The 14,403-nt window shown below is 30.1% G+C and overlaps 1 protein-coding gene across 1 annotated transcript; it reads right to left on the reverse strand.

Annotated features, from left to right (window-relative positions):
* Positions 1-9,887: 9,887 nt before the first annotated feature.
* LOC111010906 (uncharacterized) lies at positions 9,888-13,143 on the reverse strand. Its single transcript, XM_022284481.2, has 4 exons — positions 12,694-13,143; positions 12,440-12,583; positions 10,470-10,574; positions 9,888-10,179 (listed from the first exon to the last, which is right to left on the reverse strand). The coding sequence occupies exons 1-4, from the start codon at positions 13,000-13,002 to the stop codon at positions 10,087-10,089; spliced, it is 651 nt and encodes a 216-aa protein (XP_022140173.1). The 5' UTR covers positions 13,003-13,143; the 3' UTR covers positions 9,888-10,086.
* Between the last annotated feature and the right edge of the window lie 1,260 nt (positions 13,144-14,403).

Below are 14,403 nucleotides of genomic sequence, written 5' to 3' on the forward strand. Positions count from 1 at the left end.
TCAATGCACTAATTATATTAACATTTTGGTGTACGTGATTAGGATAATCATCATGCCTTTTGTGTCACCAGCGATTCAAAATGGTTCAAACTTCAGAGATTTTGTCTCCTACAAAGAAAATATAGTATATGATTTAAAAGTGTATATTAAAAGCATACAATAAATTAATTAGAAAATTAGCAAACTCAGAGATGAATATAATGTTATGTAAGGCGTGTGTTAGGTCCTATGCTCACTATTGGAACACCAACAACATTCAAATCATCAGTGCAATACTTTATAAAGTTGCTTTTGAAATGGAAGTTTGCCCCTACAAAACCAATATGGAACATCTCAAACAAGTACATATAATTACATAATAGAGTTTCCAGTAAAAAGATGCGAGCTTTTAGACAAAGCACTTTATTAGTACGAGTAGTACTTATCAATTCATTATGATAACTATTTATCTTTATCTGTTTACCATACCGTAGTCTCTCTTATTTCTGTATGAATTTGGTTAACGAATCACGTGTTCTATTCTCCAACGAGTATAGAATTTGGTTAACGATAACTATTTAGTCTTTATCTTTAGTGTTTTCTCTTTACACCGAGGACCACTCTTTGCATTTTTAGATCATAAAGCATCCACAATGTGTGTAACTAATGAATATTTTTTTTTCTAATGGGACTAAGTGTGAATAATATATATTGAACATTAAAAAAACATCCTCCAATCTTTTGAATAGTGTATATTTGATTGATGAGGAAACAAAAATACATACCCAACAAGAAATTAAGAGTAGAAAATTAGTTCATTAGGAAAGGGATTACAAATTGAGCATTAGCTTTTATTATTTGACCCGAAATTCTAAACAATGCATTCAAAAAATAAAAAGAAATAATATATTGTTTGGGTGTCGCTAATACGAGCCAATTTGTTTTCAGAAAAATATTTGGATACTTGACATCTCGTTTTATAGAATTTTCTTTTGAGAATCCATGAGAATATTTAGATAATTATATCTGGAAAGATTTTAGGTATAGGAATATTGCATTATTCTAATCATATATAATTTCAACAATATCTTTTTTTTTTTTTTTTAACTTACCCTTTATTATGAATCACATATTTAATTATATCAATTTTAAAATAAAATACATAATACATTTATTTAATTGATATATCAAGTTTTCTACTTTTCAATATACCTAAGTAAATTAATTTTATTATCTAGAGAAAAGAAAATTGATTTTAATATAATTGTACTTCAATTCAAGGTGTAAAGGTGTAAATATAGCAACACGACCATAACATGGTGGACTAAGATATTTACCCATTCTCTAGATACTGGAGATCCAAATTCAGGTTCGAATTCCTACATACATTAATTGTACTAAAAAAATTCATATGTAAACTTAGTTATAACTATCTACAGGTTAATTAAATAAAAAGTGAAAAAGAATTACCCTCGACATAATTTAAAAAATTTATAAATTAAAATGACGTAAGAAAGTTGATTCGAAATACCATGTATAAACATCTTAAAATATCCAAATACCTCAAAATATCTAGGGTACGTGTAATCTATAATTTCATAATAGAAATTTTAAACTAGAAATTCTGTGAAATTATATTAATTAAGTAATATATTACATAAATAATAAAAGTAGTAATTATCACTAAATATTTTGTGAAATCTCAAATAATATTAAGAAATTTATTGACATATTAAATTTTGTGTAATTTATACAAATCTGAATTTTATTAGATTCAGAAAATGTAAAAATAAAGAAATATAATCTAGTTCCTTAGGCCATGTTTACTCCAACAAAATAGAATGAGAATGAATGAATAAGAATCAATTTTTTTTTTCATTTGGTGTTTACCAAATTGTTGGAATGAGAATACCCTTTCTCCCTCATGACTGTAACTTTTTATTTAATTGTTTTATACTTTTTTATTTGTTTTTCATTTATACTACTAATAATTTTTCTTTTAGTTCATGTGATATTATTTTAAAATATTTAATTTATATTTTAAAATTTTAATTTAATTTTGTTATTATTAATTAATATCATATTTTTTAAAATAGGATTCATTATAACAATAAAATTTAATAACATTGTAATAAAATTTAATAATATTTTATATCAAAATAATGATGGTTCTAATCCAATAGTACTTTAGTGGAGGTAATTTTATTTTTTTTATTATTATTAATATCAATATTAAATAAATTGTTTTGGTAAAAAAATATTTACTATTAATAATATAGTAATAAAATAAATTAATGTATTTGTGATTAGCTAGAAAGAAAATAGGGGCATACTAGTAATTATCATATATCCGATTTCGATTTCGATTCCAACCAGTTTTAGTAAACAGCACCAAAAGCAGTTATGATTCTGATTTCAAAAAATTTGTGATAAAAATAATCAAACAAATAAAATTATCATTTGGATTGATTTTCATTTCGATTTATTTCCCTTACGATTCATGTTAGGTACAAAGGGTCTTAGTATTATTTTACTATAGAAATAGGAATAAAATATTATTGAAACAACGGCCGTGAGAGTTTTAGGGTAAATAAAAATGAAAATGATGAGAAATGGAGAAAATAAGGAGTGGGGGATTGAAATAGCGACACGTGGAAGAGAGGGGTGAGTCAGAGGGGAGGGGTGGTTGACGTGGCGCTCGGTAAGCGGTGAGTTTGAATTTGCGGTCAAATAATTGTGTGTGAAAGGAAGCAAAGCCGCAGCGGTGTGAATATGACGCGCACTTTCGACATCCCATCCCCACTCGCCACCTGTCCTCTTTAAATTTTTAACGTGCCAAGTTTCTACAGGGTCCCGCAGCAGATTAAAACCCAACGGCTCCATTTTTTTTTCCTCCAATTAAATTAAAATAAAAATCTTTAAAAACCCGTCGCCATCCATCTCCATTCTCAGGGTTCACTGATTCTGTCAGAAGTATGTCTACATCAAGTATCCTACTTTTTAGTCAATACTTTAGTTCTCAACATTTTTTTTCCTAATTTTATCCACAAATATGTTCAACTATCTTGTGCTACATTTATTTCCAAGATTATATGTTGTTTATATGAGCTCCCACGTCATTTTCAAATTTGTCATTTTACCTATTCGTTCATTATATATTTAAGGAAGAAGATCACAGTCAGACCTAATGTGTTAAGAATTGTTTTGAAGATCACGAATCATATGTTAGAGTTTCGGTTACTTATGATAAATATCATCACTTAAATGAGTGTGACAATTCTTTTTAGTGTCTCTTAATTTTTTCAAGTAGGTGTAAACAAATGGACTAATTCTATATTGTAATAGCCGTATTATTTATATGAGCTATCATTGTTAAGAATTGATTGGACCCCATCTGACCTTTTAGATATATGGGCTTAATGATCACTACATTAGAATGTTGGTTAATACTATTGGTAAATATCACTCTCTTTTAAGTGTGACAATTCTTCTTGGTCTCCCTTCCCTACGCCTGTTTCAATTGGGTGGTCAAGTTGGCTAATTCTATATTGTAATATTTTATGAATAATAATGTGGAAGTGTAACATATTAAAATTTGTGTACGTTTACACTTTCGTATTATCGATAAAATGATCGTTTTTTAAAAGATAGACGGTTACCTATGGTTAATTTAACTCTTTATTTTAATGGAAAAAGGAAACAAATTTGAAGTTTCCGTTCCAAAAAATAAGAACACTTATAGATTCGTTGTATTGTTCTTTCTTTAAAAAAAGATCTTGTATTTGTCTCCATCAATTTTGGTAAGACCGAAAGATAAGTTTAAACATATGGTGTTTAAATTGACAAATGGAAGTCAAGATCCCGAGGAATTTAAAGCCTATAGCTTTCGCTACACTAAAATCCACAACTTAATTATATATAAGTTAAATGCAATTCAAATATGTACCATACATTAATAAAACGGTGTGTTTTACTTTACTATAAAGTCCAATAACATGTATAATTGAAATGACACCTTAAGTTATAAAATTGCAAAATTAAACACATCTCTAATATAACGAATCATCTAGCGCACAAATCTTCTAAAACAAGAAAAAAAATCGCACATTTATATTAAAATGGATGAGGACTGGAAGGATAGATATGTAAAGGCTACCAAATCCAACAATGTTGTCATATTGAAATTAAGTTTTGTTGCAAATATATAATGCCATCATTTCTTCATCATCATGCCCCTTTTTGCATTGAAAAGTCTAAAAGCCATATATTGGTGGGAGAGATGGAACATTTAAAATCTAAGATGCAAACATTAAACTTATTATATAGTTTATTATTGTCTCAACCGATTAAAATACATTTATCCGACTAAAAGATCGTGAGTTTAAATCCCTCGATTTTCATACATTGTACTAAGAAAAACACTATAATTTATTATCGCCGCCTTGTAAAATCTAATATTCATCAAGTAAGTTTGGCTTGAGTCTAAGTTAGATATATTTCATTAGACTAATTACATGATCGAAAGTACAACACTATATATTGAAGGGTCATCTAACTGTACTCCAACGAACAATAATGGGATCTACCCCTCACTTTTTTTCTCTGATTCCAAGAGTCAAACACACAATAACTAACCATCAAGGGTTGACTTAGTGATCCAAAACTAAAGCAAATTTTAAAGAATTTAGAAGGAATAAGTTCAAACTATGGTCGTGATCTATCCTAAGATTTAATAATTTATGAGTTTTCTTGACAACCAAATGTAGTCGTCCTACTAGACAGTCGTCCGGTGAGATTAATCGAGATGTGTTCAAGAAGGTCTAGACACGTTCACAAAAAAGAAAAAAAAACCAACACATAACGGAAACACCAACCACTTAACCAACTTGACAGGCTAATGGTAATCTCCTTTAATGCAGCATGATTAGGAAAGTACAGTTTTCAATCGATTTATAAATAGTCTTTAGCGTTTTCTTTGTTAGAGTACTTTGGAAAAAAGTGGGACATCCAAGAAAAATTAACACATGTTTGGTCTGGGTCAAGGATTCGAACTCATTACACATTTTAGTCAAAGATATGTACGTTAACCAATTGTGTTATGCCAGACATATATATGTTGTGAAACAGTACGTAAGAATATCATATCGGCTACGTGAAAGTTAAATCGTTCATTAAATAATTTTAAATTCCATATTATGTTTTTAAGATGTATAAGATTTTTCTTTTCTTTTTCTTTTTCTAAAAAACCATGTTCCATGTGCAAGAAAAACTCGAAGCCATGCATTTGAGTCCACAATAATTTTGATCGAGTGCCACGAAGAGAAGATGCGATATTTTGATTCAATGTATGTGATAATTTTGTTAAGCCACACTTTGAAGGTGCATATGGCCACCAGGGGCCATGGCCCAGCTTCCAAAATAACACTATATATAATATAATTTATCTTACTATTTTGACACTTCATTTTCAATAATTTTCTTACAAATGAATGACAAACATAGGAAAAGAAAACTACAAATATATGGGTGCAAGAAGTTCTCTAGAAAAAGGAAAGAATCACCCAAATAATAATAATAATAATTTTGAGATTACGAATCAATTCCTTTAAACATATTCTGTTCAATTTTTAACGGTTAAAATTAAAGTACTCCAACCAAAAACACTTGAAGTGCTTTTGAGATCAGTTGTTATACCTATCTCTTAAATTATCAGTAAACTCAAAATCTTAAACGGATGGATAAGTAGACTTGAAAACTTGTGATAGTCCAATATTAAATGAGTAAGAAATGACAATACATTCCTATACCCTATTAAATTATTAATCAACCCAAAAGTTCTTTAATTTATAAATACCTCAACAAAAGTTAGACATTTAAGAATATTTTTATCTTGATAGTCTCACGTCCCTCGTAAGAGTAAAGATTATCCCTATAGACCAACATAGGGTCTTCTAAGCATACTTTATCTTTATTCACATGTTTTTTAGAAAAATTCTTCGAAGATCCCTTAACCTAAAATTGCTTTTAAGTCGAACGGACCTCACATTGAAGTTCTTATAGATGAGTTGTTGAAAGTAAAAGTACACTGTGTGTTAGTATAGATAGTCACTATCAATTCTTTTAATTCTCTTTTAACAAAAATCTTAAAATTCCTTCGAATGTAGTATCGATTCATTCATCTACCTTTCATCTTGAATTTAGACGAAATCATGCCAGGGGAAGGGATAATTCCATGAGGAAGGACATTATTCTGAAGAAGTTGATTTGAAAACGATGACTTGCAAATTCCAAAAAAGTTTGAAGTGGGGTTCATGTTTTGTTTTGGAATGAATTGATGAGAGGATAGCACGTGGAAGCAGGTTGGTGAAGAAGTAGGAAAATGGTCAAATTTTGAATCAGTGATTCCCTGAGAAAGGTGCAGATTGCTCAGAATTAGGATCCATTTACCGAAGCCATCGTCTTTCGATGGCCATGGCATCTCAATCTCCACCACACTGTCCCAAAATTAATCAATTGTTCCAATTAAGTGGTACCAATTTGGCTGAAGAATAATAATATTATCCCTACGCCTGCGCCTGGGGCTGCCACGCGTCCATCCTTCTTCATGCAACGTGCTCTTGCTTCACTCATGCCATATGCCACTCTTCTCCCTCTTGAATCCAATTCCATGTGCACCATTCTACTCCTTTCATCTTCCATCTTCGTCTCGGTTTAAGTCGAAAGTGGATAATATTGTTCCGTTTAAAAAAAACCATAAAAACTTAAGTTGATAGGTAATTAGAGTATCTTTAATTAATCATATACTTAACATTCCATTTCTCATTTAGGAATTAGCACAAAACTCAACAAGTGACTATCAATATCAATGTGATTATATAAATTTAAACATAAGACCGTTTACTCTTATTTCATGTAGAATTATTATCCGTCACAAAAACTTAAGATTATAGATTATGTGTATTTCTCATGTTGGCTTAGAAATTAGCAGTTATCAGTATTCATGGGGTTATATCTCAAAACCAATTGGTAATGATAGTAGTAATCTATATGTGTATTATAAAGTTTTTGTTACGTCTCTTATCTTTTCAAGGTGGAATTCTCAATATGTCCCCTCAAGATCGTGACTCTTTTGCTCTTCGATCTTAACCGGATCCTGAGCTTTTGAGCTCTGATACCATATCAATATTCATGGAGCTACAACTCAAAATCAATTAACAACTAAAAGAATAATCCATGTTTATTATAAACTTTTTGTTAGGTCTCTTATCCTTTTAATGTAGGATCCTCAGCTCAATAGTAGTTAGCACAAAATTCAACAAATAATTGTCTCCTTTACTTGTGGGTTTGAAAATTAGCACAAAATTCCACAAGTACCGAGGCCTTTTATTATGAAATCACATGAAGTATATCAATATTCATGGGGTTCCATCTCAAAACCAATTAACTTTGAGATGAATTCCATGAGTATTAATATGGTATCAAAGTCCAACAATCTCAAACAAACATCCGATCCAAAAGCAACGATGTTGAGAGGACATGTTAAGAGTCCCACATTGAAAAAATGGATAAAGGACCTAGCAAAAGTTTATAACAGACAAAAACTACTCTCAGTAGATTTTGAGATGAAATCTCATGAACTTTTAAGATAGATAAGTTAGGATATATGTAACAATTATCCATATTTTAGAGAGATTCTCCAGGTGGGAAATTTTGTTTGGGTTTGTAAAGGAAATTGGGACACATGAAGGACATGAAGGGAAGGGGAGGGGCGTGATGCGAGACACAAGGGAGTGAGGGGAATCACATGGAGTGGGGCATGCGTGAGGCGCCCATTGGGCGACGGTTACTGCAGCTCATGGCTCACTGATGCGCCTCCTGCCCATTTGCAATTAATTTTGGCAGGTGTGAGCTCAGTTGGATGACATATGCAAATTGCAAAACCCCCCTTTCTCCTTTCTCCATTCTACACGTGTGGGCTCTACAAACTCAACTGTCCTAATAATTCCAATACTCTCCATTAAACTTTTATAATAACTAGATCATTCCACACACCAAAATATCCGCTCTTCGATATCGAGGAGGAATCTTATTTTTCTCGAATCAAGATTTAAACGAGATTAAGATTTATGAGCTAAAAAAGAACTACCTTTGACTACTTTTTTCATTGACAATTGGTTTTAAGATGAAACTCAATGAATATTGATAGTTTTATATAATATTTGAATGACTCGGATAAATCTAAATCATATCATTTACGAATAAGGAAACTCCTACATTGCTGACCAAATTATAATAGGAGGGTTTATACATTTTTTTTTTCTCTTTTATGAGTTGTAAGGCTAAATCATTTTTCTAATTTGTAGTGTAATGTTGGGGGCAAAAATAAGACTTTGTGAGATATGGTTGAGCTTCTAAGCTCATCTACGACCAAGTCCCTAAGCTCATACACGACTGAGCTCCTACGCTCCTCTACCGTCGAGCTTCTCCAGCTCGCTATAAAAAAGCTCTCGTCGATTTTCGACACTTGACAGAAATCTGCATCAACATGTAATATGATCGAATAAAAGTGGCAAACTACAAATTTGAGGGCAATGTTTTTGCAACTTGATGCAAAATATTTTGAGTGAAAAACATAAAATACTAGGATCTTTTAATGGAGTAAGGAATTAAGCATGGGAATTCTGATTTTATAAAAACTTGTAACAAAAAGTGACAAAATAGAAGGCAGAAGGGGACATGGATCCACATTTAAAGGGTTTACTTTCTCAAGCTACTATACATATAATGTTAAACGGATTGCAATCAATAAGGGGAGCTAGTTGTTGTTTGTCCTAATGTACTCTACCCAACATTGTACATATCTACATGCATTTACTTTACTTCAAACCAACCAACATATAAACACTCAAATTTTCCTCTTTCCTACTCTGCCACATCTACAAACTTCATTATTTTAAACCACATACAGATAGATATATATGTAAAGTATAAATGTGTATGCGTAATCGTATAACTGTATCTCGTTTGATTGAATATTGTGTGCATAAATAAGCAATACTCTCTCTGTCGTCTAAATTGTCTTTCTTTGTTTTTGAGATGTGTAACCATTTCCGACTAGTTTCTTAATATCTAAATGAATTGAGACGGTTAGGTTCTTCGTACTTCTTTGGCAATACTCGTTATGAGAATTAGGATAATAATTTGAGAACCTGTCTATTCTTATTCTCGTGTGCTCTTTTTTAGGTTATACCAATTCTTAGGTATGTCCATCTTTTTTATTTATTTTTGTTGAGATACTCATGAATGAATTAAATTTACTCAATCCATCAGCTTAAGCTTTTGGGTTGAGGGGTGATTTATTCATCCTCAAGACTTTTTATTGTATATTTATGTTGTAGGTGATCCTATGTCAACAATTTAAAATTGATTTTGATTTCAAATTTAGTCTCAATAATTTGGTCCTAGCTTCAATTTGATCTCGATAGTTTTAAGATTCAATTTGATTTCTATAGATTAGTCTATCTTCCTATATTATCGTTCCTCTCATTACCATATTATTGAAGGTTAGAGTTAAATAAAAACTAAAAGGAGTTTGTGGACTTTTCGAGGGAGTAAAAGACAATTTAGGGACGACTCGTGTGAAGTTTAACGAAGTCATACGAACCAAATTTTACTGAAATTATGTCCGTATCATAGGAGCCAAATTTTTTAGTTAACCAAAGTTTTACTTGAAATGTGTAAACATGGTCTTATTTTGATTTAGCTCATCTTATGTAGTTGGATATTTCAAGTTGAAGGCCCATTGAAGTTAAAAAGAAAGAGCAAAGATCTATCAAGTATACTTAAATTTGGGTCTAAACTACAAAAAAAAAAAATATATATATATATATATATATATATAATGGGGCTTTTGGGTCAAATAAACTTTTGTATTGGGGCTTTTCACCTCAAGTACTTGAATTACAAAGACAAATTTGGAGAAAGTACAAGGACTCGAGTGGAAATTATTTCAAAAGTAACAAAAACAATATATAATAGATGGACAAGAATGAAAAATATAAATATTTTTTCCCCATATAAAAAGATATATATGGTACAATAATACCATCAACCCCTGAATGGGCCAGTGCCTATGTGGCTTGTGTAATAGCTCCAAGATTTTTTAGCCTCGCGATCGTCTAGCAAGGTAAGTAAAATAGCCTGCATCAAGTCAATTATTTGAAACATCAGCGATGCTCTCGATACTTTTAAAAAGTGATTATTCTGTCGTTTTATTTTTATTTTTATCTCATCTTTATCAAGGCGTCATTTAGAGATCAAACACATTAAAAATATCAAGATTGAACATGGAAGAGATATAATAATTTCAATTTTTTTAAAATTGAGTATCACGATATAATTTTGTTAATCAGAGCAATTAAATAGAGGGAGCTTAATTATTCCAAATAATAATAATAATTATTATTATTTACAATAATGAAATAGTTTACCCAGTAAAGGGGAAGCTTCGCATCACTTGGAAGATTTTCCTTCATGGTCATGTGTTCAAGATCGTTTAAATGGCCAACAGCCTTTTCCCAGCTTTCATTCGTTCCCTGTATTAAAATTAATGCACAATAAAAATATCGACAGTAAGAATAAAGCAAACATTTTTTTTTTATTTACATTCTACTAGTATTTTTACTATATAATGCAAACATCAATAAGTTTAGCTTTATATTACTGTTGTGCCCTTCAATTTTATGAACATAGTAATAAAAATATCTAACATGTTAACCAATATTTCATTCCAAATACGCAATATTCATTCTGCAAATATAATATCGAACCAATCCAGAAATTATTTCATTTATAATTTTAAAGAGCATGCATCTATACTATACTGAGAAATTATAAAAGTTACACTCTAATATATTTTCTAAAATTATTTTTTTAAGACTAGTTGCAATTTTGACGTAATATACAAAAAAAATTACAAAATATAGAACCTAAAAAATGTGCAAATAAAGAAAAACGTTAAAACATATCAATGATAGAATTAACCAATAATTACATTTAATAAAGGTATATATTGATTATTATAGTTAATCAAGGTACATAATTGAATATAGGTTAATCATTGTAAGAGTGTGTTAGAGAGATGGTAGCATGAGTAATTTTGAAAAAATAAATTTAAGTATAATTGATTTTTCAAGACTCACAAATCGAGTGATACCTTAAAAATTAATTTAAAGTGATTTCAAACTTTCCTAAACTCAATTTTTTAATTTGTCAAACAGGATTCGTGAGAAGGGAAGTGATTTTGAGAACGTCAAAACCACCCCAAACACACCCTAGGTATTTAGTGCCACATATAATTAACGCTTTTTATTTATAGAAAAATATTTTTATAAATATTTAAAAAAAAGCTATGCTACCCATTAAAATATTCTTTTTATCATTATTGTGGAGGTTGATTTCTACTAAATTCTACCTCTCACTTAATCTCATATTAAGTTGTTAAGTATAGTAATTATTTAAAAGAGCAAAGGAAAAAACTTTAGATACGGATGACTGTAAATAAAATATTATTTAGATAAAATATTTTTCCGAACAATTAAGAAGTGATGATAAATATAACAAAAATTAAAATACTCATAAAATCTTAATTGAAAGTTGATCACTTATTAACATATAGATGTTAATAATTATGGATATTGAATACTTTGGTTAATCATCCCTTCATTTTTTTTTAGAATAAATCATCCCTTCATTTTAATTCATGGTTATCACCTGAAAATAAACATATTCAACTACTAAATTTAGTCAGTTATTTACAAATACTTTAAAAATGAAAGGTTAAAAATCACAGGTAACTCTCATTAAAGTAACGGTTTAGTCTGTGAATTTTAATTTATAACGATTTGGTCATTGTAATTTCAATTTGATAATAATTTAGTTTTAAAATTTAATATATAACTATAACTATTTAATCTCTTTAGTTTAAAGTGTGTAACAATTTAGTTCTTATCGTTAAATTTTTTGTTAAAATTTCTTATATATGTAGTTTGATAAATTTGTCAGACCAAATGTATTTATAAATTGCAAAAACTAAATCATTATATAATAAAAATTGACTCAGTAAGACGAATAAATCTGATAGAGATGAAATGTATTTTTTAACAAAAATAAAATTATCCATTAAAATTTTGCAGAAAATAAAATAGCTACATATATTCTAAATTCTAATCCAACTTTGAGTATTTTCTCAAATTGTTATATAAAATTTCAATTTTAAACTTTGAACGCGTTAAGTTCAATGAAATGATTAATTTTCTAATTTTAACCAGAGAAAAGAATCTAACCTTAACTAAAGTATAAATATAAATATAAATATATATATATATATATATATATATATATATATATATATTGATCTAAAAAGAGAAAGAAAGGAAGAAAAAAGTGAGTGTAAAAATACCCGGTGGATGAGAAATTCGACGAGCGCTAAGGCAGCATCATATCGAGTCTGGGGATTATCCCATTTGTATTCTTCGTACACGCGCATCATTATATTCTCTGCCTCAACACAATTCTCTGCCATCAATTTTTGCAGCGCTTCTTTCTGCCCACTCACAACCAAAAAAATCATAACTCAAAAACCATTTCTTTTCTATATCCACAATTATCTTTTAAAATCCACTTCAAAACTTATTCAATCGCATATTACCAAACCTTCTTTCGATTTATCGCCGTCAAATGCTCCGCCGGCGCCGCCCAGCCGTCGGTGCCCACAGTGAAGCACAGCAGCGTCTTCAACGCCGTTGTAGTGTTCGGAAGAGGAAATCCTCCGCTCCGATCAGAACCGGACCGTCGCGGCCTCGTCACCCGCCCGCACCGTATTATTGTCTCAACCCGATTCAACCGGTTCCGGTGTTTCGGGTTCGATTGAATCGGAGAGACGTTGCGGAACGCCGCCAACGGGAGGGGCGGCGTCGGGGCGATTCCGCGGCGGAGGAAGACGGCCAAGGAGTCAGTAATCATGGAATTAGGGCAAATGGTCGAATTTTGTGTTGGTTATTTTGGTGGCAAATGCCAAATAGGCACGGCTTTAAAATAAAGGTAATTTACTTCAAAGAAGAGTAAAGTTTGCTCCGCCGTGCCCACCGCGCAGCCCATTAATTTACGTTTTTACTCTTTATTTGAATTTTTAAAAGTTTTTTTTTAATAACTTGGGAGGTGATATTAGCCTATTTTGAACTCTATGAAATTTTGTAAACACGAATTTAATTCAGCAGTAATTGGTCTTTGATCATAATTTCGAATCTCTTATTATATTTAAAAAAAGTTGGCAAAATTTTTAATACCAACTTCTATGGTTTATACCTTGCTACATTATCACTTAATTTATTATTTTATTAGGTGAGTTTCACGTTAATTTTAAACTATATTTTATTAGATGAGATCTATTTAATTGGTCTCCATTAGATTTCAATTCAATAATAAGAAGGTATAATGTCTTAGCTATTAAGTTGATTGTTGTTGGATTAACAGTAACATCAATCTCAGAAAAAATTTCAATCAAAATTGCAATGTTACGTAAAATACTTAGCTAGCTAGGGGCATAATTTTGGTGCTTTGGAATGGTACTTGTTCGTTGCAAGAATTATCGAACATCACACTAAATTAAAAGAAATGTTCCTCCTGTGGTCAACAAACGTAAAGACACATTCAACAACACAAATATAACTTCACAAGGAAATACAATTCTATTTTTGAATATTGTGAATAAATTTAGGGTTTAAGAAAAATTAGGAGGGAGTAATTTTTGATAACCGAGAAAATTATTAAGTTTTATTGAATACTTAACTACACAACCTAAGAACTTACTGACTAAGATCTATTCAATAATCTACTTTATTTATATTTATATTAATAAAAAGGTACATCACAAATTTGATCTCTGAATTCTAAACTCGTCATATTTATTTACTTGTATTTCACAAAGTTCTTGATTTGATCCGTGAACTTTGTCTAAGCATTTTATTTAAAAAAAAAAAAAAAGTAAAGGGAACTTTTGCTGATGATCCGTGGTCCAAAAACGTAAAGGCACATTCAACCACACAAATATACCACTACAAAGGAAATACAATTGCAATTTTGAATAGTGAATTTAGGGTTTACAAAAATTGAAAGAATGAAGTTTGCACTGCCCAATTCTCCAATATCACATTTTTTGTATTAAAATAATACGTTTATACTAATTAAATATAAATAAAAATTCAATCTTTCCCTTGAATATTGACTTGTACTTCTCAAAAGGAAAATAATGATAATGATAAATCACAAATAAATAAATAACTTTGAATGGAAAATCTCAACCGAATTCAAATCCCATAATCTAACCATAAAAAGTATATAGCATAGTTCAACTGTAATTGACAT

This window comes from Momordica charantia (assembly GCF_013281855.1).
Source record: "Momordica charantia cultivar OHB3-1 chromosome 3 unlocalized genomic scaffold, Mcharantia_2.0 BLBB01000003.1, whole genome shotgun sequence".
NCBI lineage: Eukaryota > Viridiplantae > Streptophyta > Magnoliopsida > Cucurbitales > Cucurbitaceae > Momordica > Momordica charantia.